The 20484-nt window shown below is 37.7% G+C and overlaps 1 protein-coding gene across 3 annotated transcripts in view; it reads left to right on the top strand.

Annotated features, from left to right (window-relative positions):
* VWA8 (von Willebrand factor A domain containing 8) overlaps positions 1 to 20484 on the top strand; it is a 300653-nt gene that overhangs the window by 195290 nt on the left and 84879 nt on the right. For 2 of the 3 annotated variants that reach the window (XM_065581171.1, XM_005301483.4), the window contains exons 26-29: positions 6000 to 6151; positions 14910 to 15018; positions 16135 to 16273; positions 17803 to 18005. In XM_065581171.1, the coding sequence (XP_065437243.1) occupies positions 6000 to 6151; positions 14910 to 15018; positions 16135 to 16273; positions 17803 to 18005 (603 nt within the window). The remainder of the gene's footprint in view (positions 1 to 5999; positions 6152 to 14909; positions 15019 to 16134; positions 16274 to 17802; positions 18006 to 20484) is intronic. The other variant, XM_065581170.1, reaches the window with a different exon arrangement.

Raw genomic sequence — 20484 nt, 5'->3', positions numbered from 1 at the left:
AATAACTATCCTGGGCTGAATGAGCTACAGGTCTGAAAGCTGAGGTGTTCCCACCAAATAAGAAAGGGGAATACTTTATTGGCCAGGTCATAGTGATTTATCAGATTGATAGAAATGAGTATTATGGTATTAATAATATTAATAAATTAAAACAAATAATCAGATTTAAATGAAAGAGAAAAAACTGCCAAACTGCTGAAAGGCAGATTTGTTTAGAATTAAAACTACCTTTTTGGTTCTTCCTTCCTAATGCCATACCCCCCAAATAATCTGTAATTAGAATATATGTTGTAATGTCAGATGTCCCCAAATGACGATGTTACACCACCTTATAAGTTATTTTTCGTAGTCCACAAGAAGTGTACAATATTTGAAAAAACACTGCTTTGTTAGTTTTCTGATAGAGGTTGTTTGGGGAAAGCTGTGGCAAACAGTATGAGAGTTGGTTCTCTTCCTCAGTTTCCCTCACTGAAGTCAATTAGTGCAGAGTTACTTTCTGGGAACAGGGTATTGGTGTGTGGGCTGAGATTTCCGAAAGATGCCTGTGTGCCTTTTGTGCCCGCTTTGGTAGAAAGACTAATGTATGTAGTGTAAATAAACAAGCTGCACTGAGTAAATATGCAGATTGCATCACTGAGTTCTCCTTCAATGCAAACCGATCTCCAAGGCGCTGACATTTGCTACTGCTTAGCAGAGGGCCGGCAGGTTACAGTAAATTGTGTTTCAAAACTGACCAGTAAAGAAGGGGGTGGGATTAACCTAATGTAAACAATTAGTGTAAACAAAAATATAATAAAAAATATATAATAGTTATTCTGGAGTAAGGACCTTGCCAGCCTTCAGGGAGGGAAGGGTGAGGAGGAAAGGAAGGAGGGAAATGAGTCAATGAACAATGCTGGCCTGTAGGAAGGAAAGAGGTAATTTAGTCATATGGTTAAACAATTTCCTTTACAGCAGTTACACAGCCTCACTTTCTTTGTACTCATGTTTTTGTTTTCTTTCATGTAATTTTGGAATTTTTTTTTGCTTCTGCAGAAAGGGGTTAGAACAGGGTCGGGCAAGGTTTTTGGTCTGAGGGCCTCATCGGATTTCAGAAATTGTGTGGAGGGCCGGTTAGGGGAGGGGGTCATGGCCGGGCTCCCACCTCCTATCTGCCGCGCCCCTCCCTCCCCTGGGACTCCTGCCCCACCCAACTCCTGTTCCCTGATGCCCCCTGCCCCATCCACACACCCCCGCTCCCTGTCCCCTGACTGCCCCCGGATTCCTGCCGCCCCATCCAACCCCTCCTCTCATTACTGACAGCCCCCCCCCCCCCCGGACCTCTGTCCCATCCATCCACCCCTTCTCCCTGTCACCTGACTGCCCCCGGGACCTCTTCCCCTGACTGCCCCCTGCCGCCCCATCCAATCCCCCCTCCTTCCTGACTGCCCCCCGGGGATCCCTGCCCCCATTTAACCCCCTATTCTCCCTCCGACTGCCCCAACCCCTAACCACAGCCCCGCCCCCTGACCACCACCCTGAACTCCCCTGCCCTCTCTCCAACCCACTGCCCCGCTCCGTGTCCCCTTACCACGCTGCCTGGAGCACCGATGGCTGGCGGTGCTACAGCTGCACTGCCCGGCTGGAGCCGGACCATGTCGCCACCACCACCACGGAGCACAGAGCACCGGGCTCTGCAGTTGCGCTGCCGCAGGAGCTCACAGCCCCGCCGCCCAGAGCACTGCACCGGCAGCAGGGCGAGCAAGCTGAGGCTGTGGGGGGCGGGGAGATAGCAGGGGAGGGCCGGGGAGGAGCCTCCCGGGCCAAGAGCTCAGGGGCCAGGCAGTTTGCCCACCCCGGGTTAGAAGCTAAGGCAATATCTTTGTTTTTGGCAGAAAACCTGAAAATGTTGAGTGTATGAATCAGAAGTAATAGTACAAGTGATTATTCAAATCTCTGCATTCTGACTGTCAGCCAATCAAAGTACAGTGATATGCATACTCTGTCATTATGGAGACATAAACACACAGAGATTATGAAAATAAATCACCCACAACCAGTCATAATCCAGGGATTGCAGAATTGAGGAAAACTGTTAAGCTGTGTTCCAATAACAGTTCAGCATCTCTGAGAAAACTCATGCTGAGAAAATCATTTCAGTAAAATGTTTTAGATTGAATAATAGAATACAGTGTTAATAGGTTGCTTCTGTGCTTGCTGTTTCTTCAAAAAAGTAGTTTTAGCAAAGTATTTGGTAAGATGTCAAGCTACATGGAATGTATATGCTGTTGTGAACAGAAAATCCATCTAATCTTCTTTATTTTTGGGAATGGCCATGGGAGTAGTTTAAAGTAGATTGCAATAGTACCTGTATTCACATTTCACATAAGCTTAGATTCACATAAAGTACTTTTTTTTTCAGCCATACTATGTAATGACTTTAAGCATAAAATATATCCAGTGTGAAGCTGCTAAAAGCAAAAACTGTTTTTGTTTTCAAAAATAACCAGAAATCTAGGAGTAAAATATTAAAGTACTCCAAGACACTCATAGAAGTGTTACTTATAATGGAAAGACTCAGTGAATGAGAACTGGATGTACTGATGGGGAATCAATATTTTGTCTGCTAATCTGGTTTTAAAAATCAATATCAAGTAAATGATTTTTAACGACAGACAAATTTTGTGCTTCAAGTAAACTGTCGGTTCCATTTTTTGATAAAAAGTTTTCTAGCCAGATAGTAAAAATTTGCTGAATTTGTACCTTTTGAAACAATAGAGCTCAATTTTTTAAAATGTAAAGTGACGAACCTATTAACAAGTTCTCTAGTTCAGAACAGTTTTTGTGAAAGTGATGATCATCTGCCTCTAAAGAAATAAAGTTCATATAATATAATATTGGTACAGGAAGCACAGAGATATCACTTTCAGTGACGTGAGGGATGTATGTCAGAAGAAACAAAATAGTTCAAAAGAGGATAAAGAGACTATTGGGTGACTGGATAACATTTGAGTCAATTTATTAAAGCTTTTGCAGTTTCCTCTGTAAGCTGCATGAAACAATAAATGTAGAGCAAGTGAGGCTAATCATTATCCTCTAGCGTATTAAAATACTGAAAGTTACTAATTAAATTGGTGAAAGCTTGTTGGTTACACTTTGTAATAGAGGGGAAGAATGTGAGTTATTACTAAGAAATGCTATATAGCCATAACTATTCATCATTATTACTGTTTTATTATTCAAAATATACTCACTCTCTGTACTGTTAATTACATGATAATTTGCTTTACTTTTGCAGAAATTCTAAAGTTCAAGATATATTACACCATGTTTTTCAGTTACATTTACAGTATATACAAGTACTGATAAGTTCTATTTCCTATAGTATCTATTAAATATATCTTGCAGAATATAGAAGTTGTCCAAGTATAATTTTGTTGCAGGCAGGATGGTTTTATGTGCTAAGTAGTAACAATATAAATAGATATTTGTGCTTTAATTTTGGATAGTGTGTGCATTGGATCTGCCTGATATACATCATGATAAATGCATAGATTATTTTCTGTGCAATATATTTATTTTGATTCCAGGATAGTGAAATTATTTAGTGCTATAAGTCTTACTTGTATAAAGGAGTTTAGTAGTTCAGAAATGTCAATTAACTTTTTCAACAGGGATTCTATCTAAAATGTTGCAACCAACTTAACTTAGAATATTTATCAGAGGACTTTTTTATATTTTATTCAGTAAGGAATAGCCACATTAAATGCGTTGGGGGCAGCTAGAGAATGACTTATACAATCCCACAATTACATATTTTGCTAAGCAAATAATTAGCTAAGTAATAATGCAACCTTTTCTATAGACTCCAGATATGCAAAATTTGTAGGACATATTCCTGTGTATGTACACCTCTTCCCCGATATAATGTGACCCGATATAACATGAATTCGAATATAACACAGTAAAGCAGTGCTCCGGGGGGGCTGGGCTGCGCACTCTGGCGGATCAAAGCAAGTTCGATATAACGCGGTTTCACCTATAACGCGATAAGATTTTTTGATTCCCGAGGACATTATATTGGGGTAGAGGTGTATTATATATATGAGTGCTGTAGTATTCTGTGGTACACACATGAAAGTGCTTGTCTATACGGCGATTTAGTGCGCAGCAAGCAAGCCAGGGTGTGAACGTAGAGTGCACTAACTTTTCATGCACTGACTGATCATGTGGACCCTGCTACCATTCAGTAAAAATTCCATCGTGTGCTTTGATGTACCACTGTTTCAGACAGGGGTATGTCAAAGTGCGCTATGGAACTTTTAGCATACAATAGCAGGGTTCACACAGTCGGTTAGTGTGTGGTGTGCCAATGTGCTGTATTTTCACACCGTGGCTTGCCACGCACTAGATGACCAGGTAGAAAAGCCCAAAGAATGAAATGATATACAGCTACCGATACCTCTGCAACTAACGACATCCTCATCTACCATAATATATAGTTGGGTTTAGATATTGTATGCATAATCTGCATGTTATTTTAGAAACTAGACATTTCAGGAAGCATGGGAAAGCATTGAATGCCTGGATTTTGAGTAAGATGATGATTGGGACGACTGACCAAAACAGTAATGAGAATTTTTGGTGTGGGGGGTTATTCTAATATTTGTACATACTTAGTTTGAATCTTTTTTAAAAATTTGTTTAAACATTTGTTTTAAAATTATCTCCCAGATTTCTACAGTTACTAAAATATGATCTGCACTAGTAATGTGGCTATGGCAGTCATTTGGGGCCAGACTGTGAACCCCTTATTCCACTGGTCTGCAGTTACTTGCACAATTGGGACTCTTATGCGGGTAATTGCTACCAAATAAGACTGATGGGTTCACAATATGTCCCTTGGGAATTTTTTGTCCCTGAAAACACTTATGTATGTGCTTAACTTGACTACTATGAGTAGTCTCACAATGGTGGTAAGGTTAAACATGTGCATACGTGTTTGTAGGAATGGGGCCATGGTCACTTAAGGATGGGTGAGATGGGGTTTACAAACCCCATACTGAGCATAGACAAAAGGGAGAGGAGAGTCATCCCTGCTGACAGGCTATCAGGCTGCTCGCACCCCTGCCAGAATTGCCAGTCGTGAAGGTATGCACCTGAATCTGTGACCGATAAAGAAAACAAGCCCAGCTATAAAGGAGGGAGAACAGAGAGGGAAAAGGGAGGCAGAAAGGTCTGGGATAGCAGAGGGGGCAACAGCCCCATGCCAGGCTGCCTCTAAGGAACTGATAAGGAGACAAAAGAAAACTGCAAGCCCAGTTTAAGTTAAGAATTCATGGACTGGTCAGATTGAAAGGGACCACTTAGGAGAAAGCTGGGACCCCTAGAGAGACAGCACCCAGAACAGCCAACAATGGGATTTTCAAAAAGTGTTCAATGCTGACATGCCTCAGTTCCACCAATTTCAGTGGGAGCTGTAATAGGCCAGCACTGAAAACTTTTGCACCTCCCACCCTAAATTAACTTTATTATTAATTCTTTTATTTTTTAAAGTATGTACTTTATAAGTTTCCAATAGTTTGCTAAGCATTTTACAAACATGTAAGAAGATAAGGTCCCTGCCTCAAAGATCATACAATCTAAATAGATAATATATAAAGAAAGCATGAGAGATGCAACAAAAAGCAAAGCAATAAGGCAGTGAAGTTTAGCATGCATATTGTTAGTTGTTTCTGTTGTATTCTATCTAGCAACTCTATGAAGATGACTACTAGAGCTCAGTATTTAGATGTAGGAATCAGATGTTTTGTTTTGTTTAATTTAAACAGAAGTTGTCTTTCCAGGAAATAAATATACCATTTGTTTTATTGCTTCATGACAAATAAGCATAACATTTCTCTTTCAACTGGCTTTAGCGGTTTAACAATACAGACTAACTACAATATAAAATATTTTACTACATGCAATAACTTAGATGTGTGTAATATGATACATGTTGGGGTTTTGTTTCTGTGCAGAAATTTCCAACTGAAGGACTTGCAAATGTGGTTCGAAATGTGTTTGACTTTGACTCCTACAACAATGAAATGCGTGACACTTTGATCAGCACTTTGCACAAACATGGGATACCGATTGGAGCAAAACCTACCAGTATACAGCTGGCCAAGGAGTAAGGCTAACCTAATGTATATTAAGAACACTTATCTGTGTCAGCCATTTTTCTCTTTCTTTTATTTTGCTGCTAATTGATTAACAACAACCTAGGATACTTGAAGCTAAATACTCTTATGGTTGAAGTTTTATTTTCTGCAATAATGGACAATTATATTTTTATTTAGTAGTTATACATTTAGTAGTTATAAATTACTAATTTTTCATCTCTATTTAATGTCCATGTAAATGTTAATAGTATGAAAAACAGATACAAACAAATAAAGGGAAATATTTGTTTCTTTCTCCGTCTGTGTTTTTTTTTTATTGAATTACTACAGATCTTTTCCTATTTGCCATTAAACTCAGAAGCAAAACAAATCCCTTTGTCTTCAATGGGAGCAAGAAATGGTCCTTAATCCTTAGCTCTATAAAAATACATCATCATAGCATGTCAGAGCACTTAGGCAGGCAACAAGAAGGATTTTAAAATTTGCTTATATCCAGATCCCCATTATTGTTTAATAATCATGGCCATTGAACTTGTTATACTATGTATTATTTGAGAGATCAGAAAAAAATCGCCATTTTTAAAATAAAAACCTAAATTGTAAAATCACAGCTGATTTAGCTCATACTTTGCACTTCACATGGATGCCTGTCTTTTTCTTCCGTCTGATAATATGTTATTTGATAAATAAACATAATTACATACGTTTTTATTTTTATTTTTTTTAACTTCCTCTGAGATGTTTTGAAAAATCTAATATATCTTTTAAGGAATCTCAGAAAAAACAAACCGTTAAACCAGTCAAGTAACTGTTTATGGAGAAACAAATATTTCCCTTTTATAATAAAGCAAAGGATGGGTTATGGAAAATTCAGTTTCACATAGGATTATACTACTTTTATGTTTGCTTAGAAGCAGCTGAATTGACTCCACTGACAAAATGTCTTTATCAGTTGTCAGTGTGTAGATTTCTCCTGCAGGAGCACCACTATAAGCATGCCTAGCAACCTACATAGATGTTTTGAAGAAGACAGGCAGTCTAATGACTATGGCATAATTTTTCCTCTGGATGTCTGAGGAATCACGTGTCTGAGGAACTCAATGCCTGAGTAACTACCATATGCATCAAGATGACAATATACCCCTAAAACTGGTGCCACAATCTCCATAATTTACGTACTAAAAATCAGTTGCTGAATTCTGTTTGAAGGACTATAAAGTGGGTTTGAGTTAGAATGATAGTTTATATTTGATAAGTTGGCATTTTATTTAATTTAAATAAGGATTTTAGAAAAATAAATGAACGGTTTGTTTTTATTGGCTATGGTCTTACGAGGCCAATTGTTTTTATTGGCTTTATGCTAATGAGGCCAATTAAATTAAGCACTGACCCGCCCACACACACTTGGTAAGGCAACTCCTATCTTTTCATATGCTGTATATATATACTGCTTACTGTATTTTTCACTCCATGCATCTGATTAAGTGGGTTTTAGCCCACGAAAGCTTATGCCCAAATAAATTTGTTAATCTCTAAGGTGCCACAAGGACTCCTCGTTGTTTTTGCTGATACTGACTAACACGGCTACCACTCTGAAACCTGTTGATGCATTGGTTCACTGGTACAGGAATTCTACTGCATATGTTAATATATTTGATACAACAGTTTGTGAATATTTTATTTTATTTTATTTTAATATACTGAGCTTTTCATATTTAGCAGAGGTGAATTTTTGTATTTGTTCCATATCACTTTATCCAAAAGACATCTACAAGCAGGAATTATTTAATCTACCACTGAACCAGAGTGGAATGTGATAGCTGTTATTTATCTATGTAGGAACAAAAGCATGCTAGGCACACGAACAACACACAGGGCTATTACACAGCAGTTTAGGACAAGAAACACAGAAGAAGACTGTATCCAGTTAAACTTCAGGATGAATTTAGGTGGGCAGAATGTAGTTGTCCATTCTGGAATTTTTGCTTGGACTCTAGAATGAATAGGCCTATTCTTGTGAAAAGGGTTAGGAGATCATTAATGGCCAGTAAAAAGGGATTCCTGCAATATGAGTTCTTTTATGGAAGGGATCAGTGTAGCCTACAGAATCTCACTCAATGTCTCCAAAGGTAAATGAATTATAATAGATCCATGCTCCATGGTTTCAGGCTTTGGCATGAGATTTTGTAGCAGGTTGTCAAGCTTAAAAGAACCAAGAGCCCTCAAAGAAATCAGTTGTGTTCAGAGGACAGCAAACAAAATTATAAACCTCCAAAAGCCATTTCTCCACAAGAGAGGCTGACTAGGTAATCACAGATACTTTTGAGGAAATGCATCTAACTAAACAATTCTGTAAGATGGGGAAAATTCAGTGTGATTCTCCAGTTGATTATCAGTTGCCCATACAATATTTTTCTTAGCTAATTTAACTGCAGATGTTTTTTTCATTCACATATATCTTATATTTTTAAAATGTACTAAGCTATTTTCCTCGATAATATACTTTGTGTTTCTTAATAGCCCTTAATTCAGTGATCTCAGTAAAAACAACAAGGAGTCTGGTGGCACCTTAAAGACTAACAGATTTATTTGGGCATAAGCTTTCGTGAGTAAAAACCTCACTTCTTCGGATGCACCAGACTCCTTGTTGTTTTTGTAGATACAGACTAACACGGCTACCCCCTGATACTTGATCTCAGTATACTTTCACAAACATTAACTAATCAGTTTACAATATCCTTGTTAAATAGTTATATATAAAAGATCACTTCACATGCCACTGAGAGTCAATCACTTCTGCAGCAGTTGTTCAGGACAAGAAGCGAAGGAAACTATCATAGTTAATTGAAACTGCCAGGAAAACATAAGACCTGAGATGGAATTTGGCCAGGACACCAGCTTAACACTACTAAATTCACAAATGCTGTGAGGTCTTTAACTGTTCTGGACATTTGTTCACCATTCTAGACATTTGTTCATGACTGACACAGAGGCTACTTACCGAGTCACCAGCATCACATCTTGTAGCATATTTGTTCTTTGGAGCTTGCTCCTGTCCAAGTACTGAGTAATAGGACTCTCTGTACTTTGAGATCTTGTCTGATAACAGTAGAACAGTAGACATGAGTGTCATGTGTTACTTTGAAAAGTTATTTTTTGTACATTTTCTGTTTTTGCCTTTTTAATTTCCCCATGCTATTTTGGAAATATTAACTAGGAACATCCAATTGAGCTTCTTTAAGCCATTCATTATTTTATCCCATCTTCTCTAGATTTCCAATTTTCCAAGCCAGAAAATACATTGCCCATTCCCATTTTAAAATCATCTGAACCTTTTTCTAATTGAGCTGGTTTGAAAATATCTCTGAGAGGTTAATCTGTGGCCAGATAATAGATTATGGGCATGTCCTGGCTCCCAGGATCCTGTGAGTTAGCTGAGGTTTTTTTGGTATTGCCTGTCAAGTAAGGAGTGGGAGCGTATAACTCCGTTCTCTCTGCTCCCCTCTATTTAAGTCAGGGTATCTTTATGAATTTTACAATATCTTTTGATAAGCTTAGTGTTGTAGAATTGATGTTTATAAAGACAAGATGACTTACCTACCTATCCTGTTCTTGGAAGGTAGTGATTAGAATTGGTCCCCACTCACCCAAGCACACTGGAAAGCTATTATTTTTATCTATTATTTTTCCTTTTGATTGATCTCTGATGCAGCTGGAGGCTGTGTATGAAATAACACACATCAGGTTGTGCACTGTGCATCAGATCTCCACACACCTTAGGTTTGCTGAGGCCCATGCAGCAGTAGAGTGCCTCCGTTCACATTCACTACTTGTGCACACCATGGAGTGTGTTATTACACCTAAAATTGGGGGAAAGCAGTTTGCAGGAATTTAAATATCATACATGTAATATTTAAGCCCCACCCTGCCAGAAAGTACTCTGTTGTCTGTTCTAACTCTAGGAAATTACTACATTGAGCTCTGTGGTGTTTACATGAAATAGGACTGAATAAAGAGAGCCCTCTGAATTTGGTCCTGAAATAATTTAAAACAAACAAACAGCTGGTGTGAGGATATCTTGCACATCTTCCTTTTTCTTCTTTACTGCATACCTTGTTCCCCATTCCTTCCCTCTCCTGCTATTGGTGAGTGGATCTTCAGTTGCTGCTTCTGTAAAATTGTCTTGTTATTGTGATCCATTCCTCAGCAGTTCCCTCCCTGCTTTGTGTATCACTGAGCTGATCTGTGGTAGTGAAAACGTAAAGAGCTGGGTAGGACTGTGCAACGGGGACTGTATGGAGAGACAGGGTGACAGTGACTTCCTTCAAGCCCTATTCTTCTCTGTTGAGTGACTGGTCAGGCTGTTCCCATAAGGGGAAGGGGGAGAAAGGAAATATGGGAAGAACCATTTAATTTTTAGTCTTCATTCATCAAGTTGGAGGCAAGGGCAACTTCAAGCTGCTTGAATTTTTTAATGTCTCTTTTTTTTCCTTTGTGTCTCACGGATAAGAAATAGGAAGGTCGTTAAACTGAAATCTTAAATGATACAAATAAGACTTTAATCAAAAGTTGTTTGTTTGAAGTGCCATGATCTGGTTAGCAAAGAACATAAGAATGGCCATACTGGGTCAGACCAAAGGTCCATCTGGCCCAGTATACTGTCCTCTGACAGTGGCCAATGCCAGATGCCTCAGAGGGAATGAACAGAACAGGTAATCATCAAGTGATCTATCCCCTGTTGCCCATTCCCAGTTTCTGGCGCAAACAGGCTAGGAGTATCATCCCTCCTCATCATGGCTAATAGCCATTGATGGAACTATCCTCAATGAATTTATCTAGTTCTTTTTTTAACCCTGTTACAGTCTTGGCCTTCACAACATCCTCTGGCAAAGAGTTCCACAGGTTGACTGTGCACTGTGTGAAGAAATACTTCCTTTTGTTTTAAGCCCGCTGTCTAGTACCGGTACTTTCAGTTGGTGACCCCTAGTTCTCGTGTTATGAAACATTCCATCCCACCTTTGATTCACAAGACTGCGAGATCCCCAATTTGTTAGTCGCCTTTTATAACTCCTGCCTGAGTTATAAAAGGTATAGATCAGTTATAAAAAGTATATATCAGTTCTGATAGCTACCTTCAGAAAACACAAATTACAAGTAACTTGATTGCTATAAACTTAGTCTCTTCATTTTTAGTGGACTCAAAAATTCCATTTATATTTTGCCTCTAGATAATTATTTTCTGACAAATTCTCCCATTAGACTGCTGTACATGAAGAAAATCAAACTAAATAACAATTTTGTGTAGAATCACCATGTTGACTAAAGGTTTTGGGCCAATCTCCTCCTCTTTACAAAGACATTACTTACATAACCGCCTCATACTCAGTAGTGAATCCTGGATCTAGAGCCCTCAGGGTAAAATAGTCAAAAAGTAACAATTTAAACAAAATGGATCTAAAGGATCTGACAGGTTGATTGTCAATCAAAGAACTGACATGGAAATAATTCAGTGGAATTGACTGTTAGGTGTTGGTCCTTCTTCCATATGATGTCACATTAGGGGTCTCTAGAGACATAAAAACAAACAAGCTTTAGCTTTTGATGAAGAGTGTGAATAAGAGTTCTTGTTTGATACTGTAGATTATCATTCCAGAGAATGAAAGAGTTTGTGTAGAACTTTCTTTCTACATCTTAAACTCACAAGTTCCCACTACCTCTCACACCTTTGCCAGTGACTCAGTGATCAGAATGGCCATACTGGATCAGTGCAATTGTCCATCTAGCCCAGTATCCTGTCTTCTGACAGTAGGCAATGCCAGGTGCCCCAGAGGGAATGAACAGAACAGGTAATCATCAAGTGATCCATCCCCTGTCGCCCATTCCCAGCTTCTGGCAAACAGAGACTAGGGACACTTCAAAGCATGATTTTGCATCCCTGCCCGTCCTGGCTAATAGCTATTGATGGACCTATCCTCCATGAATTTATCTAGTTCTTTTTTTAACCCTGTTATTAATAGAGGATTTATAAACTCATAATATTTTCATGAATTGTCTACATCTCAGATTTAAAACAAAGGCTCTAATCTTTGACATTTTCTTCAGGACATGACCCAATTTCAAATGGGTCTAGTATATCTCTCAATTGATAAGTTCTAATTGCCTCTCAAAAGGAGCATGTAGCTTTTCCAAAGACTGAAGAAAATTGTAAAATTTCATAAATAGTCATAATTATTAGTAGGTTCATCCATCTATAGTGCACTACACGTGAGAGTTATGTGTAAGGAGTTCAAAACTAAAATCTAAGTCCTTGTGAAGTTGATGCTACTGTTCCCACAGAGAAATTTAAATTCATGTACTTCCTTCATAACCACCCCCCCCCCAAATGGATCAAACTCAGGCTTGGCCAGAAAATCATTTTGAAATCCAAAACAAAACTCTTAGTGTGAAATTTATTTTCATCAATAAAACCAACATGTCATTCTAGTAACTGACTCTATACTCCTCTATGCATAAATGCATCTATCTTCGGGTTATATTGCATTAAAGAGTATACCCTAAATAACTGTTAATGATTGGATTGGATGTCATAACCTGAACTGTGTTATACTTGCATTTCTTTTGGGTCTGACTTAATATTGACTCCTGATGTGGGAGAAAACTGGCCAGACTGGTTAGGAAACAGATGAAAAAGGTTGAGACACTGTGAACAGATTCATTCAAAAATATTAATCTTTTCCAGTCAATGTTAAAAACAGACCTCACACTGCAAATAATTAAACAAGGGGAAATTGAAGATAGGAAGCAATTACAAGAAATATAGTTCTCATACCCTGGTATTGACTGATGTTGTAAATAGGTGTAGGGTCATAAAAACTGTCTTCTCCGAGCTGGTTAACTAGGGAATTAAACGTAATGGAAAACGCCTGTCAAGCTAGTTTAAATTCAGCCCAGATTGCATCACCAAAAGTCATTACCATTTTATGGCTGAACATTGACCTATGTGAAATGCTTTGGTGGTTTCAATCCATTTCCTAATTCAATATCACAAAACCTATTGTTGGCAACTTTATTGAGAGGCTCAGCAAATGGACCGAGGACTGAATCGGTATGGAGATTGAACTACTCTCTCACCCCAAAAGGTGGCCCTTCCAGTTTGATTGAGGTACATGGGCAGAACAATTATTAGAATATTTTAATTTATTTTTCTTGTGCTATTCAGAAAGATTAGCAAATATAATTATTCATTCCTAAAGTTGGAATAGAGAGAGATTAGAGGGGTGCTCAGACCTAGGGTTTTGATTTGGGCCCCCTCTCTGCCCAAAATATCTAAAAGAAACAAACCTCCTTTAATTTAACAGAGCCTATTATTTTTACAGAATTCTGATTGTAGGAACAGACACAGACAAATAGAACACGAGAGATCAAGCACAGACAACAGTCTTGGAGAACTTACTTAAAATAGACTTCAGAGATGTATTTTTAGAAGGAGGGAGAGGGTTGTCTTCTATTCTCATGCCAAGTTTTGTAGTTGTGCAATAACGTAAGAGGTTTAAATAGTGTTTAGAAATATCTTGCACACGCTCTCAATTTTCTTACTCTAGAAGCAAATTAAATACATGCTACATGCCAACTAGTTCCAAATAAGAGAGATCAAAAGGAAATGTTCTGATACTGTGTCTTAGCATATCAGTTCATTGGTTTTAATGTAATTATTCTGCATTAACAAAACTTTAAATAATTTTATTAGTTGCAAATCACTTGAGAGAGAGTAGAGGAAGAACAAAAATGTGTGTACTATAGTCTGTGAAATTACTTTATCATATACCAATATTTTCAGTTATTACAGAAATTATCTTTTACAGTGGCCCACATGTTCTCTTCCTGAATGAAAAACAAATGGAAAAAAAATGAGGTCAAGAACATCATTCAAGTTTAGGCAAATTAACCCCGTCTTTTCTGCAGGATTGGCAAGGGTTGTGTTGTGAGCAGGTGACCATGAAAAGTAGTGGAGTCTAAGCATCCATGAGAAACCCTACACCTGCCATATAGATACCCTTAACAGGACATACAGAAGGACCATCCTTCTGCACTTTCTTGAGATACATAAGAACGGCCATACTGGGTCAGACCAAAGGTTCATTCTAGCCCAATATCCTGGCTTCTGACAGTGGCCAATGCCAGGTGCCCCAGAGGGAATGAACAGAACAGGGAATCATCAAGTCATCCATCCCCTGTCGCTCATTCCCAGCTTCTGGCAAACAGAGCCTAGTTTTGGCAGCATAGGCAATTAGCATATGGTCATTGTCTGTACTGTGTGACCCATCCACTGGATGTCCGAGAACATACAACAGCAATTAATGCTCCTTCTTGCAGCAATAAACTGATGCAACATTTACTGTACTCATTATGCAGTTTTCCTAGAGGAACATATCACTTAGAAGAGCTCCTCCCACTCATTCTGGCATCCTCTTTGAATTGAGTTAAGCTGATCAAGAGAGCACTGAATATGCTTCGCTACATAGCTCAGACAATTCAGACTTTTAAAGCTTTTCAGAGCATAGTCTTTTAGATCCGAGATTACTTGTGTTTCAGAAAATTTTAATTTTTGCTATTTAAAAAAAATTGAATGTTTCAGCAAGGGAGCATTTTCAACAAGAGAATCTTTAAAATAGCCTCTTAGAAAAACTCCATGGTTAAATGACATATCCCTTATTCATTGCAAATTAACAGGGATAAATGTTTCTTTGTTCATATGTTGTTTGACAGGCTACCCTTGCCAGACCATAAATTTATGGGCTACTGGAGAATCAATCAATCAGGGAACGCACGGCGGAAACTACTGTGTCCAACAGAAACTCATCAGTTAAATATAAAGGTTTGTGTCTTTTTTAATGCTTAAAAATATTGATTACCAGTAGTCATTTTTTCTTTACAGCACTAAATCATCACCCAGATTATGATTTAATAAATGTAAGATGTCACTCATTTCCTGCAGAAAGAAGAATCTGAGTTGATTTTTGTAATGAAATAAATACTGTTAACTGTACAGATTAAAAAAGTAGACTATGTTGTGATTCACACTGCCAGCTGAGTTGCTGTGGGGTCCTATCTTGTGAGTCCTCCATATGCAGGCCATATACTGAAAGGAGTACTGTGGCGGGGGGTGGACTTTGCAAGGTTGAGTTCAAAAGCTCTTGCAGAGTTCTTGCTATGACGGTGACAATGCCATTTTTAGAGAAGCCCGGAAACAGGCAAGGATACAAGGGGAGGTCCAGTTTCAGTCCCCAGATCACAACTCATCTGGATGAGATATAAAATGGGAAGGAGCCTGTTTTCCAGTTTCATTTCACATGCAGCTGAATTCTTCTGAAATTTTCTCTCTCTCAAATCTGAATCTGAACCTTTGGTCTGATTTGGCCTCCAGCCTAAACCTAATCCACATCCTCTACAAACCCAATGTCTTGTCCTGTCTTTATTATTACTTGAGTGATGGGGGGGAAACTGTTAGTGTAATGTTGTTTGATATTTTAAAGCTTTCATAATCAAGAAATTCAGTATTGTTTCCTTGCACAAATGCACTGTGCGCCAGTCTTTCATTATTGATCTAAAACACTCCAGGCAATGTGACCTCTCCTCCATGGGATTAAGGATCGTGGTTCCATATTAAGTTCCATGCAGTCCCCCATGACTAGATGGATGTAATAGTTGAAATATGTAGCCTCAAGGGAGGGCGACAGCATGGCTTGTATATTATGGGGAAAACGGTGGCAGGATCTTCAGGGCTCCAGGTGGGATGCAGAGGGCTTACAGAAAAAGCAATCTGGTTCCTTCCCAAATATAAGCCTTCCTCTTTTGTTTATAATGCTTGGTCTGGCATTTAGTGTTAAAAGCAATAGAAACCTTTAGGAAAACTCCTAGCGTTTATAAACGTTTATAAAGGTTGGTGACTGAAATAAAATACCAATCCTCATGGTTATCATTTTTCTTTTAGGGTCCAGTATATTTAAATGTTCAGGGATTTCCACTGGAACGGCATGAAGCAAGGTCCCTCAGTTTCACAGAAGAACTTGCTTTTTGGACACTGCCTTTGAATGAGGTTAACTTAGTCTGTGATGTTGCTGTAGCAGAAGGTACAGTAAAATATTTGTAATTTTTGTAATGATCCCCATTATTGTATGATGTAAATTACACTGGAGATAATGAGGAATTGGACGGATGAGATCATAGCTGTTCATTAATAGTCAGTACTATGTAGTTTGTATTCCCTTTTTTTGAAATATGCAAGAGCAATATCATATTTTTGTAATTGCAATAAAAAAGAAACTACAAATTCTGTGCTGAGTATACACGCAGTAACACAGAGAATGCATTTCTGGGAACCTTCACTGCGTGAGATATAGAAAAAATATTGCTTGCTTTTCCCTTCTTTATATTTAACTTTTTTTTTAAGTCAAAAAAGACAAAATGCAAAAACAATCAATCATGAAAGGGGAATATAATTCCATTACAACATATTGGTGATAATGTAAACTATGAAGGAAATTTGGCTCTAAAAGGAAATATAGATGCGTAATTCAAAGTGTTCCTAATTTTTATATTACATGGTAGATTGTTTCAAAATTAATTTTAAAAAGTCTTTCTAACTTTGCCCTTCCCTAATTAAAACCAGTTCTAATGCAAGACTTGTAGCATGCAAAGTTCTGTGCTTTCTTTTTGGTGCTTATGCTGATCAGTGCCCTTTCTTATTGAATCAATCCTGCCTTATTTAACTACATTATATATATAGATATATGTCCCAATGCGCATCACATCATTATTGATACTTGTGACCGTTACTTATGGTATATTATAAAATGTAATAAATTTTGTGGCTGTAATTTATTTTACATTGTAAATACATTAAAATTATGAAAACTGACAACGCTGCCTTTTTCTGATTGCGGCTTCACTTTCTAAGCATGTTCACAATTTTTTGATGACACTGATAGAAATTGCAGTTTTAATTTGATGCTCTGAAACGTCTAAAGTGAGTCAAAAACAGTTCTAGTGTTTCTCTCACCACATGAAAGTTCCTTCCTCTTGTCTATAATTATTAAATGACCTGGTGTTTTAATTCCAGAGAGTGGACACATTTTTTAAAAGTCTGTATCTGAAAACTTTTACTATAGTTTTCTCTTCCTTAGAAACTTTTCTTTTTTATAAGTAAACTTGCGTATGCTGTACAGGTTTCCGGTTATAAGGATTCATAGAACACGAATCTTTAGCAGTTGATTTGGATGGCAAACCAGCTTTATGTCTTGGACTTCTACTCAAATATCTTTTGGAATATTTGTGGAGGGAGTTACTAATCAGTGTGAAGCCGGTAACAACTTGTCTGTTAAAAGTTTAGTTTACATATAGTCCACATCGCATCCTTGATTTATGTACAAAATTCCCTTTGTCATCATGGGAATGCTGCTGTAGGTCAAGAGTAGCATATAGTCCTACGTGGATTGATTGATTGATATATGTGCCATAATAGGATAAACTTATTTTAAATATGTTGCTATATTCCCACAATAGCATCATTCAGTTTTCAGTTAATCTGATGGTTAACATGATCTTGGATCATGACAGAGTCTTTTACTTTCATTAATTTTGCCTTATTTTCTTATTTCAGAAGATGAGACTGAAAATATGCTCTATGTGGCTACATGCAATCCAGTTTCCTTATATTTCATGAATGTATCTAGTAAAAATGGATACTTTGTGGATTGTTATGACATCTTCCCAAGAACGGCTGGCAGCATATGGCAACCCTTTGTGACTGTGGCACCTCTAGGAAATCCACTCAAAGGGCAAGTGATTCTTCACGAAGAGCAGGTAAAATAAATAAATAGATATCCTCCTGTTTCATGTTTCATTGTGAGGAAAGTAGTCCAACAAGAGTAGGATCCCTGTGGTTCCTCAATCTCTCTAGGTTGTGAGATACTTTGGGATAAATATGCATACTTCTGGATACTTAGTCTAATTGCACAATAAACCTTTAGAGAGGGTCCCTCAGCTCTACTTTTTCTTGCGGTGTTTAGGCTGATTTACTGTATGTTTTTATGTACCTTTGCATTATTAATGCTGAGATTTGCCTGTTTATCCTGTTAGTGGTAAACGTACACTGAGAACTATTGGAGGGAGAAAAAGGAGATTATGATTTGAGTTTGGAAGTCTCAAATTAGCGGAGGAAATTTATTAAGTCTCAGTTCCCCTATTTTAGCTGTGTATTCAAATCCAAGCCCTGCTCATCCCTGTTCTAGTTTTTGAACTTTTAATAAAAAATAAATGCCTTCTGAATCACAATTGTTCATGCCACCTTTCTTTTTTTTTAATTAAGTATCATGATGTTTCCCTTTCCATAGCATGAGTTTTGTGGGAACACAAAACTGAGAGTAGGGTGGATGGGTAAAACAAGATGGTGGTGTAAACCGCATTGTAGAGATGGATTAGAGTTGCAAAGTTTGGATTTGGATTCTAACTTTCTCAGTGTCAGATCTGTTTGATTTGGGCCCATCACTTCAATAGTCTTATTTGGAACTGCTATTAGAAATTGATTAGAATATTTTCAATTTAACACTTTTTTACAGCGGATGGGGGAGCAGCCACCAAGATGCTGACATGAGTAAAAAAAGAATAAGTATTAATATGAATTATAATAGTAGCCTAATAAATATGATCATGTCCCATTAATGCCTGAGGGGGATAGACACCAGGAAGGAAGAAAATTATTTAAGCCAAATAGCAATGTTGGAACAAACAAAAATGGCCATGAAAACATTTAGGCTGGAAATTAGAAGGTTTGAGGAGTTAGGTTCTGGAACAGCCTTCCGATAGCAGTAGTCAAGGCAAACAACTCATTTTAAGATGGTGCTTGATAAATTTATGAATGGGGTTATATGATGGTGTTGCCTGTGATAGCAAGGGATTAGAATGTGTGGCTCAGGGGATCCCTTCCAGTCTTACATCCTGTTTACATTCCTAAGTGATATGAGACATAGCATTAACAATTATCATTATTGTTGGTCACCAGCTTCCCTCTTCCTTTTCTTGGTTTCCCCCCCTCCCCCCCCCCTTACTGGTTCTTGGTTACTTTCCCCATTTTCCAGTGTCTATTAGCTAGCTCAGAAGAACCTTTCCTGTATTTAGTAGGGGGAATGAGAAATTTCCATTAACAACACAGCTGATGAGGTGTCAAATATCTCATACACATTTAGCATCCCAGGAAGCCATGCATATTGTCATAGCCTAAATATAGGTATGCTTTACTGGTCTCAGACTTATGACTAAATTCAGTGCATATGTTCAGGGCAACCTGTTACTGATCTCAGCAGAATTGCATTTGCCTATATCCGTGTTAAATTGGGCCCCTAGAAATGCATTTTCCCAATTTTCATCCAAAAGCTAACTTCCTTCACTGTTGCCAATAGAGTTGTCTTGATCGGTTGTAAACGTACTATTTGAGCTATTTTAGGAAGCTCATAACAAGTTTGTTCAGTTCAAAACAAGGCTTTGCCCTCTATGACTAAAGTCAGTACAGGAAATTGTAAAACAGATGGCACTCGATCCTCTGCTTTGAGTGCCTGAGAACGTTTAGAATACTAGACATTTCTGAAGGCAGATCCAAGCAGTACACTCCTATTATATTTTTAAACTTCTGAAATTCCTAAAATGAAAATAATTGTCTTGTTGGTATTATTTTTAACAAAACTGCAGTAGCATTGAATCTCTTTGGGGAGGAGAGGGAATATTTTATCAAAGGCTTCTGTGAAACTTTAGGCAGTTAACTCAGTGATTGGTTTTACACTGTGATAATGTCTGTCCTTCTAGGATACATTTTTCAATAAAAGTCTGAATTAAAATCTGATATAAAGACTGTACTATAGGTTGGCTACTGTGGTTCAATGCACCATTGCTGTTGAGTTTTGTTCAGCTGTAACCTTCTTTTCTTTCTCTGACCATAAGTTTGAATATTGGCAACTTAGGTCTTGTCTTTCTCAGCAAGTGCCACAGTTGGGCAAAGGCATTCTAAAAATAAACCTAATTATCATGCTGGAAAATAATATACTAACAATATGTTTTGCATTATCTTAGGATTTCATATACAAACTTAATATTAAAATAGATCTTCATTGATTCTTAAAATATACTTCATTAAACTGACAGTTTAGATTTACAGAGCCTGCATATGTTTAGGATCACTTCAAAAATGACGTGACCTTTCTATAACAATCAGTTTCTTGCACTTTATGTGGAAAAATTAAGGAATATGGTCCACTCATGTAGCATATTATTAATCACTGTGGATTGTTGC

This window comes from Chrysemys picta, chromosome 1 (genome assembly GCF_011386835.1).
Source record: "Chrysemys picta bellii isolate R12L10 chromosome 1, ASM1138683v2, whole genome shotgun sequence".
Lineage (NCBI taxonomy): Eukaryota > Metazoa > Chordata > Testudines > Emydidae > Chrysemys > Chrysemys picta.
Note: the sequence above shows the minus strand (reverse complement) of the source record. Positions and strands in the feature narration are given on the sequence as shown.